This window comes from Protopterus annectens, chromosome 6.part1, assembly GCF_019279795.1.
Source record: "Protopterus annectens isolate FY-2018-M chromosome 6.part1, PAN1.0, whole genome shotgun sequence".
NCBI lineage: Eukaryota > Metazoa > Chordata > Ceratodontiformes > Protopteridae > Protopterus > Protopterus annectens.
The window spans coordinates 351,349,746-351,373,308 of NC_056738.1; the positions used below are offsets into that span (position 1 = coordinate 351,349,746).

The following is a 23,563-nucleotide window of genomic DNA, read 5'->3' on the forward strand; positions in this document are numbered from 1 at the left end:
AAGTGAACTGAAAGTATGAATTTGGGAAAAAGTGACAAGATGGTAGTGTTACAGCATACAGAAGGAAGAAGTAGGAAGAGAAAAAGAGAAGAAGGAAGAGTCAATATGCAGGTAGGTCAGAAGAGGGATAAATCAGGAGTAAAGGATAATTAAGAGTGAAGAGGAGGGGACTGGAAAGAGGTGCATTGTATGTTGAGCTCAGTCAGGATTAGAGCATGGGCATAGCCAGTGAGTTTGGAGATGGTGTTTTATTTGTTTTTTGAAAAGGTTAGATGAGCTTAGGGTGGTCAGTTCAATGGGAAGTTTATTCCAATATGATCCAACAGTATTTGCAAATAAGGAGTCACCTGCTTTATTGTGGGATTTAAGAGTAGATACTAGAAGCTTGTTGGCTGAGCGAAGTGAGGTAAGGTTTTTATATGGGGTGATTAGGTTATTAAGTATGGGTGTATTGGAGGGGTAGTGCAGAATGTTAAAAGTGATGACTAATTGACGCAGGAGTATTAGGTTCTGAAGTTCTAGCCAGTGAAGTTTTTTTAGATTGAGACAGTGATGAGTATGGAAAGGGGATCCTGTGGCAAACCTGGCAATACTATGGTAGGCTGTGTTAAGTTTATAAAGGTTGGCTTTAGAAATGTTGATAAAGGATGGAGAGGCATACAATAATGTGGAGATGAGGTGAGTTTGGGCAAGAGACACTCGGGTGGTAGCACTAAGAAAGGGCTTTAGTCTGTAGAGGGCACCTATTTTCTTGTTTACAGTCTTGATGGTTAGATCAATGTGGTTATCAAAGCTTAGCTGATTGTCAATAGTAACGCCTAGTAGTTTGGTGGAATAGTCAGGTACAATTATAGTGCCATTACAGGACACCAGGAAAATGAGATTGGTGGATTTGAGGGTTGGGGTGAAGAGTAATAATTTAGTTTTTTTGGGATTAAGGAGGAGACAGATCTGTTGGAACCATTTTTCTGCTGTTGTAAAGACCTTTTGGGTGGAGGAGTGGAGTTCTTCTGGAGATGGAGCAGAGCAGATGAGAGTAGAATCATCAGCATACTGTATGCAAGTGGATGTTGGGAGAGAAGTGGGCAGGTTATTTATGAAAATTGAGAACAGGAGGGGACCTAAGATGGATCCTTGTGGGACTCCAATAGTAACTGGGACTTGAGAGGATAGATGGTTGTCCCAGAGGACTGCTTGTTTTCTATTTGTCAAGTAAGAGTCAAACCACTGTAGTGCTAGTGAATCAAGTGAGAGGGATTTTAAAGTATCTAGGAGAAGTTGATGGTTGACCATATCGAAGGCTTTAGAGAGGTCCAGGAATAGTGCAGAGGAGAAAAGGTTTTATTATGATTTTTGTTGATCACGCCAGTGAAAGAGAGGAGGGCAGTGGAAGTACTGTGGTGGGGCCTAAAACCATGCTGAGAGTCTGCAGTAAGTTATTTTGCAAGAGATGATGTAAGAGTTGATGGTGTATGCAGCGTTCCATAATTTTAGATAGTGGAGATAGAAGGGCTATAGGCCGGAAATTAGAAAGTTCGTTGGAGTTTCCTCCTTTATGGAGTGGAATGATATGGGAGATTTTCCAACAGGATGGGATAGTGGATTCGGTTATGGTTCTGTTAATTAAGATGGAGACTGGGTAAGCTAGTTCAGTTGCTGCTAGTTGAAGATATTCAGCTGGTAGATTATCAGCAGAAGGGGTACAAGGTTTAAGTTTTGAGAGTAACTTCTGTATATAGGTTGTGGAGACTGTATTAAATGTAAGAGTAGGGGTGCTGTTTTGAGGAGAGGAGGTTATTTGAAGGGGAGGAGGGGGGGTCATAGTGTTAGCTAGAGTAGTGACTGTTTGGGAGAAGAAGTTGTTGAAAGTATCAGCTATTACATTAGGTTGGATCTGAGCTAGGCTAGTTGGTGTAGGTGTTTTGGTGTTTCCTGGGTGGAGCAGTTTATTGATTCCTGACCAGAAATGTTTGGGGTTTTGGTTTTGTTGATACTGCAGGTAATAGTTCTTTTATCTAGATAGGTGAGTTTTTGTTGTGTTTCTGAGGTGTTTGAAATTTTGATGGTCAGTTGGGTTTTGGTGGATCTCCATTTATTCCATAATTTATTTCTAGCTAGCATTGTTTGTTTGGTTTTTGGAAAGCCATGGGGCTGCTTTGGAGCCTAGTCTAATCAATCGAGATGGGGCATGATGCTGGAGAATTTGTAGGAAGGTATTGTTAAAATGGGTAACTGCTTCTTCAAGTGGGAGGTGTTTTAGAGTTGACCAGTTATATTGTTTGAGTTCATTACGAAAGGATGATAGGTTAAAATTAGTTTTGTTGTGTACAGTACGATAGGTAGCCTGCTTGGGATTATTGTATTTTTGTTTAGTGATATAGGTAAGGAGATGGTTGCTGATATTGTCAGGGAGTATTCCAGTTTTATAAGAGAGGGATTGTTGTTGATCAGTATCCAATCCAGGATGGCTTGTTTCTGGGTTGATTTGTGTATTCTAGTAGGGGAGTTTATGGTTTGTTGAAAGGTAAAGAGATTGAGGTGAATGGAAGGTTTGGGAGAGATGCAGGAATTCCAATCAATATTAAAGTCTCCTAAGATTATGGTTTCCTGAGGAAAGCTACAGGAGACCCAGCTAAGGATATTTTCTAGTGTATTGACGTTATTGCCTGGCGGGATGTAGGAGCATATTATATAGATGGCTTTGGTTTTATTAATTTGGAGTTTGGAACAGAGTATTTCAGCATTGGCTGGGGAGGGGGGCAGGGAGTCAATTAAGGCTAGCTGCAGTTGGGATTTGTATAAAAAGGCCACTCCTCCACCCTTTTTGTTAAGACGATCTTGCCTTAAGGTGCTATAGCCTGGGGGAGTGATTTCATTGTCTTTGGTACCTGGTTTTAGCCAAGTTTCAGTGAGACATAGAATATCAAAGGCATAGAAGTCAATTAAAGCATGGAGTTGTGTGATTATTGTTGATGCTGCGAATATTTAAGTGAGCTATTGAGAGGGAGTCAGTGGAGAAAGGTGAACCAAAACTATTAGCAGTTTGGTTAGTAGGAGTATGGCTGAGATGATTGTTAGGGCCAGGGTTGGGGTGGATGTCCCCATGTATCAGTAAGAGTGTTTGTGGGACTTGACATACCTTTGTATTTTTGCAGGGTATTAGCTGAAACCGTCTCGTGGTTAGGAATCTGTTACGGTGTAATTTGTGGTATAGAGGGGGAAGGTAGGGACAGGATGATAGGATATTAATATGTGTTTGTTTGGCTAGAGGAAGTGTAGAGGTTGTGTGTTTGGCTAAATGAGGAGATTGGCTAAGCATTAGATATTCGTAGGAAGTAAGAGTATAGTAAAGAAGAAGGATGTTAAGAAGTGTTAGTGAATAAAGCATGTTAAGGCTTAAAGGCATGTTATTAGTGAGCTGAGGTTAGCAAGTGTAGGAGTGGGTGGTTTGGGATGGTTGAGAGTGGGGTGTGGTACTTAGGACTCTGGAGAGTGGATGTGGTGGTTATAATTGGTGAAATGAGTTAATAGGTGGTAGTGGGGCAGGAAATGAGATAGGATGTTAGTAGGTTGGGGGGGTGTCTGTGTGAGTATAAGGGTAGGGCCCCTGGGGGTGGGTGGAAATTGGGGGTAGGGAGAGGAGCGGAGTGAGCATAGCGAACGGAGCGGGAAGAGCAAGTGAGGGGATCAAGGCAGAAAACAATCAGGAAAGACGAGAGAGACACTATAAAAGATGTGTGGTGAAGGTGAGCTATAGAGTAATAGTACAGTGGGGATATAAGGTGGGTGGGGAGAGTCAAAAGAATGGGGAAAAACTAGTGTTTTCTATAGTACAGTACTCTGAAAAATATGGGGAAAAATAGTGTGTTTCTCAGTAAAAAGGGCGCCACCTAGTGGCCAGGTCTGGGATGATGAGGGACAGAGCAACCAGAGAGTTTACCAAGTGAAAAAGTCTGGGTAGAGGGAGAGTTTTCTCAAGGATAAAGCTGAGGAGAGGAGAGACTGTCAAGGAATGAAGAGGACTGAGAAAATAAGGGAGGCGAGACCAAAGGCCATCCTCATTGCTCCAGATTGGCCCAGACAACATTGGTACCCCTTACTGTGCAGCCTGACCTTACAGCCTCCCAAATCCATGCCTCAGCCATTTCAGCTCATTTTGATAAAGAACGGCTCTTGTTCTCCCATCCTTTGATTAAACAATTCCTCAGAGGGGCTTCTAATATCAGACCTCCAAGAAGGCCACCCACACCAGCCTGGGACCTGAATTATATTTTGGAAAAACGAACTTTACCACCCTTCAAACCTGCTGCTTCAGCAGAACTAAGATACCTCTCCTGGAAGACTGTTTTTCTCCTAGCTATCACCTCAGCCAGAAGGGTTTCAGAACTTCAGGCACTGATGGCCATTGAGCCCTTCATCATCTTCCATTCAGACAGGGTTTCCCTGAGGACTAATCCCTCCTTTATGCCCAAGGTGGTATCTAATGTAACTCTCAACCAGGCCGCACATCTACTCACCTTCTTTCCTAACCCTCAAAACAAGGGGGAAAGAATTCTGCACTTATGAGATGTGCACCGACAACTCAGATACTATCTGGACCATACTAAACCCTTCAGGAAAATAGACCAACTACTTGCCAGCTTTGCCCCAGGGGCAGGGGGTAACCCATTTCCAAACAAACCATTTCCAAATGGATATCACAGTGTTTCCATTTCTGCTACAGATTGCATGGGACCCCCCCCCCCAAGTCTGTTCGAACTCATTCCACTAGGGCAGCCTCCACTTCCACAGCATTCCTCAGAGGAGTTCCCACCAGAGACATCCTGGAAGCTGCCACCTGGACTTCTGTCCATACCTTTACCAAGCATTACCACCTGCCTCTATTTTCTAAGGCTAGGGCAGTATTTGCCTCTGCGGTTCTGCAGGGCATGCTGGTCCCATTCCTAGGTCTCTTACTAATCCTACCACACCCCTCTCCTCAGCTTTGGGAATCCTCCCACAGGTGATGACTACATCAGTGAAACAAAAAGAACATAGTACAGTTGTGTACACTTACCATAAATGTAGATGTTTGAGTGTATTCACTGTTGCAGTCCTGGTTTCCCACCCTCCTCCCCTCTTATATCTTCTTTCTTTCTGGAGACATAAGTTTCTAATGGTGGTTTTTATCTACCAGGACCTCTTTACCATATTTGCTTGGGCCTCTGGTTAGGGCAAGAAAAACTGATGTAATGGTGTCAGCTGCCTACCTTTATAGCACTGACTACCTGACATCAGGCAGCAAGCAACAGCAGTAGATGCAGAAAAACTATCCTGATATTCAGGCCAGCCGAGGGCTATCACAGCAGGGATAACCCAGAGATGATGACTGCAACAGTGAATAACACTCTAACATCTATATTTATGGTAAATGTACACAACTGTACTTTCTTTGCAACATCACTGTCCCATATTTTCTCCACTTTTTGATGACTGTCTTCACCGTGTTCCATGGTATATCCAATGCTGTGGAAATTTTTTTGTTTTTTTGGTTCTCCTGACCGAAACCTTTCAACAATGAGATCCCTTTCATGCTTTGTAAGCTCTCCGTGAACCATGACTTTTGCTGTAGCAAGCAACTGATTAAATGTCAGGAAAATCCTACTAGGACAGCTGAACTTTATTTGGGTTTAATCAGTTTCTTTAATTGATGGCAGGTGTGTACCCAAGAAGACTGAATGTTGTAATTAAATCAAAAGGTGCTTCAACAAAGTATTAGTTTAAGGGTGTGCACACACACAAAGTATTAGTTTAAGGGTATGCACACTTGTGCAACCAGCATATTGTACATTTTTTTTATTTTTTATATTTTTCCCCCTAATAGATTTGTTTGTTTTTCAATTGAATTGTACAGGTTATAGGTCACATTAAAGGTGGGAAACATTTTGAAATGATTTACTGTGGTCTCATTTTTTATATCACAAAAACCTGGCATTTTAACAGGGATGTGTAAACTTTTTATGTTCACTGTTTATTGGGTGGTCGGAGATAGTACCACAGTTGCTTTGGTTGGATAGGGCTCATCAGTTTGTTAATGTTAGGCAACCTTTTTGTAGGATAGGGCATTGGGATGTTGATGACCGGGATTCAGTTTTGTTCAGAGAGGATGGAGTACACCTGAATGAATTTGGTTTGGACCTCTTTTAATGTACACTTAGGTTTGTTTTGGAGTGTTTGCTGAAGGTTTTGGAGTGAAAAGGGGAACAGCCTGTGTCAGGCTGGTTGGTGGAGAAGAAGAATAGGCTTGTCCCTCTTCTGCTCCCCCTCTGGTGTTGGATGTTTAGTTTGATGAGTTGGTGAACGAAAGTGAGAGATGGAATGCTACTTGATAAGTAAAGTAAGTCAGTGGAGGTGAGGACACTGCATGAGAAGTAAAAGTAAGCCAGGCAGTGGAGGTGAGGACTCTGCTTACTTGGTTAGGGTGAGTGAGGTTACGCTGCCCTAGTAAATGGTTATATAGATGTTCATGCTGTGATCAATAAACTGAAATATTCTTCATTAAAGATGTTCATGCTGTGATAGATAAATTAAATATTCAATAAAGTTATGTTTATGGAATTTAGTAAAGGTCATCAAATGTCATTTGGTGTGATGTATTTTTTTAAGTGGACAGGGACAAATATTGCTTTTGCCACATGCTTTTATATCATCTAAACAAATTTTGTAATTGTGATTTCAGATCATTGTCTTATAAACTATACAATTATAAATCACCCACACAAGTAGATGAGAAATATTTGAGAAATATTGGTTTCTGGAAGTTGGGCTGAAGCTGTAGCCTAGTGTATTAAATAAACCACATAGTGGATTAAGGGCAAGAGAAAACAGAAGTAGTGAGTGTGTCACCTTGGAATATCAGCCTTTGGATTTTTATCCCTGGGATGATGAATTGCCTGTCATCATGGCTCAGATGTAAAGTGGTTTGCCACTGTTTTAGAGTCACTGCAATGTAATTTATCAGTGTACGGTATATGTTGTACATCTGTAAGCATTCCAAAATATATGAATGTGGAAAGCTGCCGAATGCTTTATTCTAATCTGTCCATGCCATACTTAGATTCTTCCCCTTTTTATAGCTCTCTTTTATGGATATATTTAAGAATAGACAATCCTGTGTTCATATGACTTCTATTTATTACCTTTTTGTTCTATTGACATGGCTGATTTTTTTTAGATGGCCATAAACTCTGCATCAATTCCAGTATATGATTTATGTATTGTTACAAGGCAAGTTATTGGTATGTAGTTCTAAGACTGGCTTGCAGGTTCACTCTTAAGGATTGGTAATTTTTACTCTGAGGTAAATATTTGCGTAAAGATTTTAATACCTTTTAGTCAGAACTTGGGTACTGCATCTGGACCTTGGTTTTTCCATTAGGAGCTTTTTTTAATTTGGTCAGTTTTTCCGGTTGTTCCTCCCATTCCATGTCCTCTGCATTAGTGTTGTCTCACTGCTCCTCATATATATATATATATATATATATATATATATATATATATATATATATATATATATATATATAGGTCTTGTAGCCATTTGGCATCTTTACTTTGCAGAAGTTCTTCATAAATGCTTTTCCAAAAGGTACCTGTTACTACTTTTTTCAGTAGTGGTTCTGTTGTTTTTACTTACACAGAATTTTTCTAATAGTCCTAATTAATGTGTTCATCTGTTTAGCCAGTCTTTTAACATTTTGTCTTACTTTCTGTGATCTGTTTCTTTCATCCATCATAATATATCTATCCATCTATGTTAAATCAACCAGGGTTTCCCTTATATCATTTTCTTCTGGACTGAGAGCATCCTCTTTGCTGTCTGTTTTCAGCTCTTTATCTTGTTCCTGAACATTGCCCTCTGGTATAATTTCTTAGGATGCACCTTGCTGTGTCTGCTGTTCCATCATATGGGGCTTTACTGGCCCCTTATATTGCAATATTATCTATGTCACAGTTTTCACTGTTTCCTGCTCTCACACGTGCTGCCATTCAAATTGTATGTTTACTAGAGTTGCCTACAAAAAGTTCCAGAACATCACTCTGTGGTACTACATCTTCAGACTCTTCCTAGTCCATCTTCTGCTCCTCCATCTGTGGATCTGGTTGCTGTACCCAAGATTATTCCCCTTTTAAGTCAGATCCCAGCATATTGGATGAAAAAAAAGCAAATCTGGTTTTATCCAAATCGTTCAAATTATTGAACTAAATGGGGGACCCCTTTACACACACAAACTAAATCATTAATATTCCTAAGATAGGAAACATAGCTGTGAAAAATTATTTCAGTGCATATATTTAATGTCAAACAAGGCCATTGCAATATTAACATGTGACTGTATGAAGGGGACTTTTGTAGCAGGACCCTAACTTAGTGACAGAATATTTAACCAAGAGGGAAAAAAAATGTTAAGAGAAAATGTGATCAACCTTATGTCTTATAAAAGTGATCTATAAATTTAACTAGTCTAATACCACTGCTCCAAGGCAGTGGTTGATACTTAAATAAAAGACTTAAACTTCAAGGGTCAGCCCATACATCTCCTCAGTCTAATCCAGAACATTAATATTTTAAAAGGAATGTCAGAATCCTTGGTATAACAATCAAACTTGATAATGTAGGCAGTATCAATCATAATCCCGGTTTTCCGAGAGAAATTTTTACAAGTAGTGCCAGGAGGGTTACTTTTTTATGTATTGTTAGCAGGCAATAAAAAAGTAGTAGTCTTGAACGAATCCTCAATTAGATTTGTTGCAACATCTTTTTCTTAAAATAACCTAGTTAACTACCTTTATTTAACAACTTGGTAAATCATAAAGTTTCCTTCATATCTGGCAAAGTTCACTTGAAAATAAATAAATATATATAATATAATTAGCAGCATCCTGAAAATGTTTAACGCATTATGGACAACTAAATCTTACTCTGTCAGCTTGTTTAAAGATTAGTTCAGTATTCTTATTTAGAAGTGGTGGGGCACACATCATTCTGTATTTGTAAGGTTGTAATGAACAGCTTTTTAAATTGTAATTGTTTTCATGAAGTAAGCTGTCAACCTTAAAATTTAGCATAATAGAAAAAGGAGATATAAAATTTACTGTAATACTCAGAACAATCAGTGTCCAACAAGGAATATATAGTAACATTATTATCATAGGAATGGTAGTCGCATCAAAATAACAGCTCTCATCCAAGTCTATTTCATATAAACAATTAATGAAACTTCTTGTTAGTTATTTCTCACTAATTTGAAACCTTTCATGTTAATTTAGAAATTGAAGACATTCCTTAGAAAAACAGTACTGTTCTCCACAATTTGTTGAATTTTCTGCCTCACTTCTGTTGTCTATTTTAAAAAAGTGATTAAGGGAAGTTCCATTTAGGGTATTACTTGAATTTCTTCAGATTGCAAAAGTATTTTGAGGCACTGTTGTAAATGGGACTTTTCTGGACATTTCCATTCCAGATGAATAAGTATCCCAGGAGCTATGGCACCTTCATCTTACATCAGTAGCATCCCTCCCATTGGGTGAATTCTATTGTCATCGATGTGCTTAATCTTGGGTGTGATAATCCTGATCTCTTTGTATCTTACACCAGTAATGATAGTCAAATCTGAGTAGCACGCAACATGCTTTGGGCAGGAAGCATCTGCTCACGGGCATTTTGAGATTCCTAGTACCAGTAATCGCTACCAAGCAACAACAAAGATGATACTGGTGTAGGAGATTACAAATAGCCATATAATGAGATGTAAATAAAGGTGCACAGTCTGAGTGTGTAATTATTTGCAAATGAGTACACCAGAAAAAGGTCACTTTTCATGAATGTAAAGACCAAAAGATGTGTAGCCCTCTGGGAATTTTAGCTGCAATATGCCAACATGCAACAAGCAGCCGTGATTATGCCATAGCATGTATTGAGTAAGTGCTAGTACCTCTCATCTTGTACATTAAAAAAAGTCCCAGTAGTATATTAACAAACATCAGCTAACCAACCAGTAGCTGACTTGTTTTTGAGTTAATAGGGATGTATTTGGACATCGTCTGACATTATCACCCACAGATATGATCATGAAGAATGCATGGACTTCGTATACCATTGGACCCCAAGGTATGCATAATCCTTAGCTTGCTAGCTTACATGGACATTGCAGGGAGAAACTGAGCATATTACAGGTATCAGCCTGAAGAATGCTCATTGTGTTCTTCAGTATGCTACTTCGGTATATGGATGAGCATATCTGTTTCCAAAGAGCAACTACAATGAATGGCTTCTTTGACACTGTCAACCTCCTCAAAGTGTTAAGTGTTCTATACTACATACATGATGCAATAAAGGCCTGACTTGGTGTCCATGAACTGTAATTTGTCAATAGGAAAGCTTTCTGTTGTGTTAACTGCTTGGCAGTCTGCAGTGCACAAGTACTATAACTTATTTGTCTGCATAGCAATGTAGCATTGCCTATGATTCAAACATTTGATGATGTCATATACATCACTGCTTCCTGCATGGTGAAATTCCACAAAGACAGCTAGTTGGTGACTGCAGGCACTCTGAGAATTGGATATATACAGAGCCAAGGACGGTGTGTACAAGTGTCTGACCCGTCTATATGTTCGCTTCTGCATCTCAAATGATAAATAAAAAGTGAAGTCTTGGTTGGTGATACTTGTATGGAACTTGTACTCCATGGCCAAACTGCAGTTATAATGCTGCCCATGTACAAATCTGAAACATCACAAAAGCATGTATTCAGCCTTCTCATGGTTCATTTCCACTGCCGGGATGTATCTGGCTAGGTACTGTAGTACTAACCCTGACACAGCCCGTAGGATGTATGTAACATGCTGCATAATATAATTACTATAAAGCAAGAAGAAAAGCCATTGATCCTCAGAACCTCTGTATCCACTGTTGCAGCTGCTGTCATAGTCAATACATCAACCTCAGCCGGTGATGACAGAGGCCAAAAGACAGCAAGCAACAGCTACACTACATTTCCGCAAACAGTGACAGGCATAGTACATGTAAGTGAAGTAGTAGTGGCATGTACTGTAGATCAGTGGGCCAACAATGAGTACACGGTGTGACAGTACAGTGTCACACAGAACAGACATTATGCATGCAGTGTTATTTAAAATCTGTGCAGTGTATGGTCAAGTGTCAATGTGCCTCAGGCATTCCTATATGCACCAAATAGGAGTAAGCGCGGAGTGGATCATTATTTGCACAAATGCCAAGGATCAAAGTGACGTGGCTGATGTCACAACCTGGCTTAGTGACCAGTGGAAGAGATAGGGATCTTGTAGTAGGGGAACATCTGTTACATACACAGTGCCCTCCAGTGACCGGGAGGAGTAGCATTATGGGGCCATGACTGGAGGGAGTTGCCACAGTGTGATCATGGTCAGGGATGAATATGCTGGCATGATGTGGTAATATTACAGACCTGTATGGAGTCTGCTAGTGAGGTGTCCTGCCCCTTGAGGCTAGCAAGCATCTCTACCCACACCTTGGGCTGGAGGAGTGAGATTCTACAAGACCTGTAGAAGCAGACTGTGTTCCATGCAATGACAACCACCACATGTACATATCCATTGTTAACCATGAAAAGCACTGCTAAACACAGTTATGGCAGCAATTGCTGTCTTCTGCAGGGAGGTGGTTATAGGTTCATAGGCTGGTACTAGGCTATCAGCCCTAGGGCCTATACAAGCCTAGCCATAACAATTCCCTGGCCATTTCTTCCCACAGTATTTACTTCCCTGGACCCCTGTCTAGCAAGGGTGACTGATGTGATTCCCGGGGTGAATTTCCTATCTCCCATCCAATCATCAAGGTTTCTTTTGAAGAGGGCCAAAGACGTGCTCTGCTTGACATGTATGGGCAGGCTATTCCAGAGTCTGGGGAGTCTCTGGGTAAGGAACCTATCCCTCCAGCATGTTTTGTTCATTGTGATGACAAGGTTTAGATCCCTGGAGCGCGTGTCTCTTAGGGATTGGGATTTCTTTGTGTAGCATGTCCAACAGCTCTGGGTTTGACATGGCTTTGTATGTTAAGCAGAGATTGCCTCTGAGTAGACAATATGCGACAGAGTATAGGTGGAGTTTTTTTTAGATGGTCGGCATAGGGCATCTGCTTTAGGCCTGTGATTCTTTTAGTGAGCTATTTCTGCGGCCTTTCCAGTTGTTGCAGATGTCTTGAGAGGTACATACCAAATGGGGCATTGTATTCTATAGTGGGTCTAATGAGGGATGAGTACAGTGGGACAATGACCTCCTTTTTTCTGGATGAAAAGCCCTTGGTGATGAGGTGTGCCACATAGAAGGATTTCCTGACTGTTGTGGCGATGTGGTTATCGAAGGTGAGACCACTGTCCACATGTGTCCCTAAGTCTCTTATCACACTTTTGGTGTTTAGTGTACTGCCACCTATGTGGTAATTCACGTATACATGTTTTTTCCCAAAGGGGATAACTGTACATTTCTTGGCATTGAGCTTGAGCCCATGGCTCTGCCACCAAGCATCTGTTTTTGTAAGGCCCTTTTGTAGAATATCCACATCATTTGGGGATTCAATAATGGCTCCCAGTTTGCAGTCATCTGTCAACTTTGTTAGCCAGAGTCCCTTAGTGTTGGCCTGTACTTCAGAGAAGTAGATGCCAAACAAGAGCGGTCCCAGGACTGTCAGTAAGCCAGTTGGCAACCCATCGAGTAATGTAGGGATTAATGCCCAACTTAATAAGTTTATCTGTGATTGAGAGTAGGGGATGGTGTTGAAGACCTTGGCAAGGTCCATATAGGCTGTGTGGACCACCTTACCCTTGTCCATGGCTCTGGAGACTGATTCGAAGAAGTCAGTCAGGTTCAGGAGACAAGATAGGCCCTTCACAAACTCAAACTGCATGGGGTCCAGTGTTTGAAGGTTGCCAATGTCTTTGTTTATAAGTTCCATGATAATACATTCCATGTCCTTGCAGATCAGGTTCATCAGACTGGTGGGGCAGTAGTTCCTAGGATCCGAGGTGGATCCCCCCTTGTGGAGTGGGATAACTGAAGCTGTGTGCCACTCAGTGGGCATGAAGCCTGAGGTGAGGCTATGATTAAACGTAACACTTGGGTAAGGTGCCAGTTCATTTTGTAGTTCATGTACTACACAGCCTGGGATGTCGTCTGGTCCCATGGATGCTGTATTCTTAGCTTTGGAGAGTGTTTTTTTACCTGTGTAGCCATTGTTACTGGAATTTGGCAATTTTTCGGTATTGAGATGGGCCCTTAAGGGGTGAGAGGGGGGGAGAAGTTTGCACTGAATTGATTTGCCAGGATATTGGCAATATCCTTGGGATCAGTGTATTTAATGCCATTCTGTTGTAGCTCAGAGCAGATCTGAGCATTGCCATTTAGATTCTTGGCATAGTTATAGAATGCCTTGTGGTTGTCTTTGGAATCTTTGGCAATCTTATTTTCATAACTAGCTATGGAGGATTTTGAGGGATCTCAGCTTCTTGCTGAGGCTGGTAAAGGAGTTTTTTGCATCCTGGGATTTTCCTGTTTTGTGCAACAGTTTCTTCCTTTTGTTGTAAAGTTTGTTTATGGCAAGGGACCACCAGATTGGCTTCCTTTTTTTGGAGGAGAGCGTCTTGGTTCTATTGGGGATGGCACGATTCATGCATGAGTAGATGTGCTCATACAGTGCCTTAGTGTAGGCTTCAGCAGTTGAACTTTTCAGTTCCAATCTGCATGGGTGTCATGAAGTTTGTTACTTATTACTTGAGTAGCACGAAGTTGGCTTTGAAGAATTTTTTTATGGAGGTTTCCTTACTTGGGGGGGGGGGGGGTGAGTGTGGGATGTGGATGTCAAGGGTGATTAGCTTATGGTTAGACCTGACCAACGAGGGAGTGACCATAGGTGTGGAGCATCAATTTTCCATGTTGGTAATGACCAGGTCTAGGATACTGGAGCCCCTGGTGGGACGAAGTATTAGTTGATCCAGCGCACTGGAATTTATGAATTCCATGAACTGTTGGGAAAAGGTGTTGGTACAGAAGTAGTTTTCCCAGTTAATGGCAGGGTAGTTGAAATCACCCAGTATTTAGGGTGTTTGATTGTATCTTAATATTTTCCAGTATGTTTAGAAAGGTGTAGTGAGAATCTTGGGGCATGGTGATAGATCTGTAGCAAGCCACAATTTGGACTGCATTCTTACCTAGTGTTAGTTGCACCTGGACAATTTCAGACGCATTGTGTTGGGCAACTAGCCTGGTGTTGTGAATATGGACACTCCTCCACCTTTAGTGTTTCAGTCCTGGTTTGGTGGCCGAAAAGTGTGGTAAGAGTTGTAGCCTGGTACTGCAGGTGTGCTCTCTTGAGCCTTGAACCAGGTCTCTGTTACTGCACAGATATCGATGTTCTCCATTTTTAGGAGTGCCTTGAGAGAGTGCATTTTGAGGTATAGACTTAGCATTACCTTCAGATTTTGTATGCTTGTATCTGTGACGGTGGTGGTTTTGTCCTTTGAACTTTGCCAAAAAAGGCACTGTTGGGGTGTCCAGAGTCTTAGCCAGTAACCTGTATCCCAGGGGCAACAGGTGCAGACCATCTCTGGCAAAGCATTGTGGTCTGTCTATCATGTCATCCCAGGCAGACAGATACTGGATCCCCTTTGAATGACACCAGAAGCTTAGCCAATTGTTAGTCAATCATTTTGTCCTTATACTGTGGCTTAATTCTGGGCGAAGGCAGGATGCTAATCAGGGCTAGGATCATACCTGCCTGGGCCACATTATCCGAGAGCTCTTCCACATCTCTTTTCATGCAGTCCAGGGAGGTATGTCTCAAGTCATTCACTCCAGCATGGACAATAACAGTCATATTTGTACTTGTTGTGGAGTGACTTGAGTGTGTGCATTATGTGGCGGATCCTGGCACCAGACAGGTAGCTGACTGTAATTTTCTCCCTGTTCAGCATGGTGAGTGGAACATCAGTGTGTCTGACTATAGAGTCACCTATAGCTAAAGTGTTGGGTATGTTGTCTTGCCTTAGGGGCTGTTGTTGGGTGGCACACTGGTGTTGTGAGCTATGTGACACTTTGGTTTTGATTGGTGTTTTGTGTTTCAGCTTCGGAAATCCTTGTTGCTTGGGCAGGTTACTGTTAAAGGCCTGCACATTAAGAGTCTCCACATATGTGGATTTAGTGCTGCTATGTGAGGGTGTTGGTGGTGTGGGTTTAGAAGGGCGATGTGTTGCTTGAGGTGTAGTGCGGGTGTTAATCTTCTCCTCTTGATTGTCTAGCACAATCTTGGGTGGAGAAAGCTTTGCTTCCAGTTTGGCTATGTAAGTGCATCTTTCACAGGTTGTAGTGTTTGGGTGGTAGGAGGAGAGGGTTGTCTGTGTACATGAGGCAATTGCTGCATTGTCCCAGTACGCCCAGGTTCACCAGGTGGACAGGAGAAATCACTGGAAGTTGACCCTTGGACTTGCCTGGTTTGGTGCTTTTATTTTTTTTGTAAAGTACAAGAGCTGTTTTCCCTTACTTTAGCAAGGTACTTTGCAATTATAGGCTGTTTAGTGTCTACAATTAATTTATCCTTATTAACAAGGAGAGTTAAGTGTTTGCATCAGTTTAAGACTTCCTAGTGCTTTCCAGCAGGTTTTAAAGCAAGGGCTAGTCACAGGGATGCTTAAAATTAAGATGAAAAAATGGTTTATCCTAAACACTGCAGTGTGCACTAGGAGTTAGGTGTGAAATTAGGTAACTTAAGTTTTACCTGTCTAAAACATTACGTTTTAGTAGAGCGCCACTATTTTTAAAATAGCAGGATAGATTGAAAGGGGGTGGTCACTTTTGTATTCTGGTACTATGGAATACAGTAGGATGGCCAATAAATGTCAATAGTTGAAGGGGAGTGATTTCACAAAATGATAATTTTGTGCTTACTCACACAAGCCAGTAAAAACAGGAAGAGGAAATGAGATATATGGTCAAATTAACATAACGGGAAGATAACTAGAAAGACCGTGGTGTTTAAGAACACTACAGTAACCGGGTGGGAGGGTGGGGAAAAAAATTCTGCCTGACTCACAAGAGACAGAGCTGTGGTCTCTTTTTTTCAAGTTTTAATATGCAGTTAAAAGCTGAATACAAGTAAAACACAAGGTAAAGAAAACAAATCACAGTATTCACAATGGAAAAAGGCAATAAAGTAATACAACAAATAAAAAGCAAACTAACCTTTCCCTCACAGCAAAGTGTAGCAGAGTCTGGGTGAGCAACATGTGCCACAATAGTCTTCATGAGATCTAGCATGGAATCGTGCCTGGTTCCATGGCATCAACATGCCATTGACAGTGCTGTGTGACATCTTTACAGAAGTCACACACAACAGTCATGTTTATGTTAGCATGGGTAGCATCAGATTATACCCAGATGATAGTTCTGAACGTGTGCTTATTGAGCCCTTTCAGTGCCCACACATCAAAGGCTATAACTGTGTGATGGAACAACACTGGGAAAAGCACTAGACCACCATTGGATTCAGTGTAATGATATTCTTCTGCCACTGACAGTAAATGGAGCTAGTGTTTGCAGTCATGGGATCCCTCCGTGATGGTGACAGTGACTAGTCATGCTGTACAACCTGCAACTGAAGTGAAGGTGAGTCCATACCTTCACCCTGAACAGTGGGTAGATGTCACTTGAGAAGGAGACACAGTGCCTGTGTATTATCTTACTGTGACCCAGTCTGTATCTCAGTATAATCATCATCCCTGTATAGCTGGTGACATCAGCCTATTATGCTAATCTAACCTGTACAGCTGCCAGTGCAGCAGTGGTCTGTGACTTATCCATAGTTAACTGAAGTATTGGTAGTCAAGAAGCTTTAGTTAGAAATTTGTGTCTGTCAAGTTTCAGTGCAGTGGGTTGCATTGTTTGTGCCAGTGGAATGATTTTTCCCTTTTCTCTACTGTGCCGGTACCACAAACCAGCACTATCCCAGCTCTTTAATTGAAGAGCAAAAAAAATAAAAGTAAAATACTTCATTCTAATAAGCCAACCACTACATTGTTATTACAATTAGATCCGTGTCTCCCCCATCTCTTCCAATAAAAAACAAAAAAAAAACTACTTTAGCAACTGGCTTATAACAGTCAGATCCACACACATACCCCCAGCCCAGCTCTTACACTGTAGAGTCTAAAGAGAGAAAAAAAATGACATCCTTTGTACTGGTTTACCTACCAGTTGGTTAGATGAATGACATGCCCCCCTTCCCTACCCAAGCCATTCAGGTCCCATTTCTGTGTCTTGCCCCCAACCCACCTTCCCAACATCTTAGTAAACAAAAAAAATTCATCTTTTTAAATTGTAGCAAACTGTTTGATACAATGTAGCAGCAGTTGCTACAGTTTAGACCACGTAATGCAGGCTTTTAAAAGCCAGTATTGCATTAGAGACAGATCCATATCATCTGATTATACCCTCTCTCCCAACACTTTGCAGGCAGGCTGGGCATTTGCCTCTCTAGCTACTCTGCTGGTGGAGTTGGTATATGTAATTCAAAGGTATGTGGCAGCAGGGCCCCCACTTGAAGGGATGCAGGGGGACTTGCCACCCACTCTTGCAAAAAAAAAAAAATTTTATATATATATATATATATATATATATATATATATATATCTTTAGTTAAGATTTATTTTCCATTTTTAGTACATCTTTCATGTAAACAGTGAGTCAAGAAACTGTTTTGATAGCACCAAGGTAAACAGTCTGGCCTGTGAATGTACAATGCAAATATAAATGTCCATGATGGACGAGAAGCCCTGTGTTTACATGCAGGCAGTGGTACAAAATATATGGATATATAATATATAACAGACATATACCAACATTGCCATTCCTGCATGCCAGCACACCTGACCTACCCATTGAAAACAAATACATGGTGTATGTATCCTGTGAGATATGAGGGTTGGAAACTCCCATAACCTATGCCTTCTGCAGCAATGATGCTTCTTTCATCATCTCCATGCAAAGACAATAGGAACTCGTCATTTAGACTGTCAGTAGGATCTCCTCCCCAGTCCAATGGCTGACATCTCTGCTGCTCTGCTGAATACCTTCTTGCAAGCCTGCCCAGTCATGCCAGTGGACATCACTGTGTTGCACATTTTTTTCCCATCAAAGGCAATGATATTGTGAACCAGTGTTTTTTAAATATAATCCCACAGTGGTGAGTGAGTACCCATATACCCAGGAAGTGACACCTGTGGGTCTTTTGGGCCTGTAACAGTAAGTCATTCTCAGTACATCTGTTGTCATCTAACTTCTGCCATCTGTTCTTACAGGATATGATGACACCTATGGGAATGAGAAATGCTTCTGGAGGGGCTGGTGACTGCTAGGAATAGTAGACTACCAATTATAAGCAGTGAATTTAAATAGGTATACTCCGCATTATAGATGTGGACAGGAATAAGAATGCAATAGATGTCACTGATCTACTATACTGTAGACAGAGTCATACTTCAATAATATCCCAGGCAGTACCTCACATGTACAACAAACAAGTGAAATGTATTTTACCACAGTACTGCAAAACTGTGTATTCTATCTTTGTGTGTGTGGATTAGCATTTAAAATAGCAGCATGCCTGGTTAAGCTACAAATATTTAGCAGTTTGTGCAATGTATATTCAAGTAAGTTTGGGTTGTGCACATGTATGTATAAATCACACGTATTCACTGAAGTGAAGCTCTTGAGTAACATGATGGGTAGCTACCCACCTGTGTACATTCTACGTAAAATTCTAAATGATGGCTACTGCCCCCTCTGAAAAGAAAGATCAGGGAACAGTTTTACTCCCTAAGGAACTCCCAGGAGAACTTATCACACAGCAACCCCCATTTAAAACTGTCTGATGAAAGAGGCTTCTCATGAACAGACCCATCTGTATGGATCAAACTACTAGCTGAAACAGGACATCAAAATGTTCTTATCAAGTCCCTTTCTGAGCACCTCTTCAAGGAGGTTGCTTGTAAATGCTTTTGGGATAATGGGTATTTTTTAAAGGCTCAAAATTCTAAAAATGCTTACAGTCTGTCAACCATTTTCCTTTGCTGTTTAATTCTTTACTCCTGTGTTGTATTAGACTCTAGGTCTGGCTTTGTGATCTCTACTTTTATTCAATCCATTTAAGTTTTTTCAGGAAATTGTTAAGCAGTTATATGTAACCAAATTGTATTGCAATCCATAGAAACTTGTAAACTTAATTTAAATCTGCTACTTAGAAATCTATAAGAACTATATAACTTTTTACTTTACAAAATCTTTATAATAGTATATGAAGTTTCTAAAATTTTCAGCTGTGTAAACCTATAGATTTGAAGTGTATAGCTTAAGCTTGCTTGCACTGTTTATTTAATCTGTGTTTAGGTCATGGCTGAAAAGTGATCCTTGACCAGTTCACTTACCCATTTACATAATAGTAAAGAAAGAAATTAATTCTGAGCAGGTCACTTAAGACCAAAGCCCTTTGGTTACCCAGAAATAAAATAGCCATTTGTACTACCTGGTTGACAAAAGTAATGTTTTAGTGTTAAACTAGAAAGAGTATGAGAGGGAGGAAATAATTTGGATAAGGTACTTACATATTTAGTGGTCATGTTGTCACCTTCAGAAATGTACGAGTTTTGAATGCAGTTCACCCAGCAAGACAGGATTACTGATATAAAACAGTTCAATATCAGTGTTCCTGCTATACTGACATTATATACATATGATATTCACTACTCATTTTCTAATATAAAACCATGTCACCCGCTATACTGGCATATTATGTACATATAGTATTCACTGCTCTGTTTCTGATATAAAACCATTCCATGTCAGTGTCACCTACTATACTGGCATTATGTACATATGGTACTCACTGCTCTGTTTCTGATATAAAACCATTCAATATCAGTGTCACTTGCTGTACTGACATTATGTACATATGGTATTCACTGCTCTGTTTTGCTTTTGCACTCAAACAGGAGACTCAGCAGTGGAAAACTCGCCGTTTACAGAAAATGGAAGCTTCTGCAAAACTGGAATTACAGTCTGCTCTGGATGCTGAGATAAAAGCAAAACAGATGATACATGAAGAGCTAAGCAAAACAAAAGCTGCCAATCTCACATCAGAACGGTATGGAAATAGCTCTTGCATGGAGAATTACAAAGACATGAGTTGGAGAAGGATTTTGATGGCAATTCATATCTGTTAAAGTAGACATTCACCATTTCGGTATGGTGGTGGGTACTAATTTCAAAATTGCTGGAATGATTTTTCTGAATACACATTTCATGTAAAAATGTTGCTCTTAATGTCACTTGTTATATTATATGAAAGTTGGGATTGATTTGCTTGATCAGGTGTTTGTCAATGAAACAGTCCTCTTTCAAATATCACTGCAATGCTATTTCTAATAAGTCTAGTCCTTGTATTTCCTTGGAGAAGTTTCTCTTCTTTTAGCTAATTATAAATCAGAATATGAACTTGAGCTGTAACCAACCTAGAGCTTTACTCACTGCAAATTGTAACTGTAACTGATATCAGTCTTTTCGAAAATTAATGAATCTGAACGTTTGTTTATTAAAATATTGATAAATCTATATAAGCATACCTAATTTGTATCAGTCAGTAATGTTTAAGGCATGTTTGGAAGTTGCGAGACTTGGACAAACGTAATATTAACCCATATATTAAAAGACATTTCTAATGCTGTGTTGAGATGTGATTGATGCAGCAGAATGGTCGCAAGAAAATGTCATGCTTTGTTACATAAGGACATTTTTGGTATGTAATTGCCACTTTTGCCACTCTCAAGCAAATATATTAAAGCTCCAGAATCTGCTCTCAGCAACTACCCTATAAGCATTCCCTTCTCAGGCATACATATTTTACATGAAACAAGTGTGGGTAGGGTAGAAAACTACTAGATGACACATTTTTAAACTTCCACCTTGTTTTGCCAAATATAAGTTCCCATATTTACTGGAGGCAGTCTATTCCTGCATGTCATTTCAGAAAAGTTGCACTATTGCCATCACAGGGTCTTCCTGTGGTAAATTCTTACCAGGTAACCACTTAAAACAAACATGACTCACCTGATTGAACTGCATCTTTTTAAAAAAACACGTAAAGCATCTTCTACATCAGAGTTGTTCCATTAAATTGTTGTCTCATCTCTTTCCATTCTCCTTTTACCTATTCTCTGTCTCTGAAAAATAAACCCTAGTAATTTATTATATCTACTGGTAAAATAACACCTGTGTATTGCTTCTCTGCTACTTTCCCTTTGTTTAAATATAATCCTACATGTGGGTGATTACCCTGAACCAGTTCCATGATACAAGTTGTAACATTTTTCTCCTCCACCACTAACATAGTGCTATCAATGTAACTTATAACAGGACATCTTGTCCCTTTTCTTATGTTCCACTTGGCTTCTACTGCCATATGAATTATGAAGCTAAATATAATTGGACCTAATTATATGAATGATTACTTGTCCATCCATTTACCATTGGCTGTACCCATGCCTCTGTATGTACACTTCATGCTGTTGTGTCTTTCGGCTTTTCCCTGTTAGGGGTCACCACAGCGGAACTCCGGTCCGCTAATGATTGGCAGTATATTTTTTACGTGCCGAGTTGCTGGCCCTGATGCACAACCTTCAACGAAGGTACGCCCATTCACGCACGTCTCCACACAGAAGACGCTCTAGCTGAGAATCGAACAGGACAATGTCTTACTGTAAAGTGACAATGCTACCACAGCACCACCACCATGTGAACGTCACAAAAACTTCCACAAAGGATAAGCCTTACATATCCAAATCATCTGTGCATTATGTATATAATTGAATGCTTTGCTCATGTCTCAACTGTTTAATGTCCTTCACTTACCCTTTTTTATGTCTTCCACTGTTCCTTTCATAATTAACATCTCCCATTCACCACCACATGCACTTCGGTTTCAAAACATTTATTTAGTATTTTACTGGCTTATTTGGAAAATTTTCTCCAGTGACTTATAATTCAATAATGTCATCAGCCTTTAGTTAGTGGCATCTCTCCTGTTCACTTATCTTGCATTCCCTCTCCAAACAATTCATTCGTTATATAGGTTCATAGATAAGTACTAGGCTATCTCTCCGAGGGCATCTTTAAGCCTAGCCAGAATGTGTTGGCTTTCGCAGCCCCCTTAGATTAGTTCCCTGTGCCTCTGTCTAGCAGAGCTATTCGTTCCCTGTGCCTCTGTCCAGCAGAGCCACTGCAGTGATCCCTGGGGTAAATTTTTTGTTTCCCATCCACTCATCAAGGTTTCTCTTGAAGAGTGTTAGTGAGGGGCTCTGCCTAATATAGATTGGAATCCTGTTGCAAAACATGGGGAGTCTCTGGGACAGGAATCTATCCCACCAGCAAGTCCTATTTATCATTGTGGTGAGGTTTAGATCCCTAGAGCGTGTGGCTCTTGGGGATTTTTTTTTTTTTTTTAGGTGGAGCATGTCCATCAATTCTGGGTTGGACATGGCCTTGTATGTCAGGCAGAGATCACCTCTGAGTAAGCTGTATGCAACCGAGTACAGCTGGAGTTTCTTCAGTCGGGCTGCATAGGGCATCTGTTTGAGGCCAGTAATCTTCTTGGTGAGGTAATTCTGTGGTCTTTCCAGTTGTTGCAGGTGCCTTGTAAGGTACATCCCAAATGGGGAGTTGTACTCTATGATGGGTCTGATGAGTGATGAGTAGAGGGGCACAGTAACCTCTCTTGTTCTAGATGCAAACCCTTTTGTGATTAGGTGGGCCACATAGAAGGAATTTCTAACCACCTTGGCAATATGATTACCAAAGGAGAGATTACTATCTAAAGGGGGTGACTATGCACTGTTTGGCATTTAGCTTGAGGCCATGATTTTGACACCAGGTATCTCTCAGTCAGACCCTTCTGGAGGATGTCTGTATCAGCCGGAGAGTCAGTTATGACCCCCAGTTTGCAGTCGTCTGCAAACTTGGTCAGCCATAGTCCTCCTGTGCTTGCTTGTACCTCTGATAAGTATATACTGAACAGGAGGGGTCCCAGGGCTGAGCCCTGGGGGTGCCACTTGTAACCAGTTTAGAGTCGGACCTAGAGCCTGCAACTCTCACCGTGTGGGTTATGTTCAGGCTGGTGAGTTTGTGTATAATACCAGAATGGGCAATAGTATCAAAAGCCTTTGCGAGGTCTAGGTAGGCTGTGTGGACCTCCTTTCCCTCATCTAAAGCCTTGGTAACTGTCTCAAAGAAGTCCACCAGGTTTAGGAGACATGATCTGCCCTTAACAAAGCCAAACTGGGTAGGGTCCAATGTTTGGAGGTTCCCAATGTCCCTTAATGAGTTCCATGATGATGTGCTCCATAGCCTTGCAGACCCGGTTAGTCAGGCTTATAGGGTGATGGTTTACGCGGTCCGTTGTGGCTCCACCTTTGTGGAGCAGGATAACTGT

General features: G+C 40.8%; 1 protein-coding gene across 1 annotated transcript in view; it reads left to right on the top strand.

Moving 5' to 3' along the window:
- Positions 1 to 23,563, top strand: part of CDC42BPG (CDC42 binding protein kinase gamma) — a 1,192,486-nt gene that overhangs the window by 793,080 nt on the left and 375,843 nt on the right. Inside the window, exon 20 of the mRNA XM_044075379.1 lies at positions 20,073 to 20,224. Coding sequence (XP_043931314.1) covers positions 20,073 to 20,224 — 152 coding nt within the window. The remainder of the gene's footprint in view (positions 1 to 20,072; positions 20,225 to 23,563) is intronic.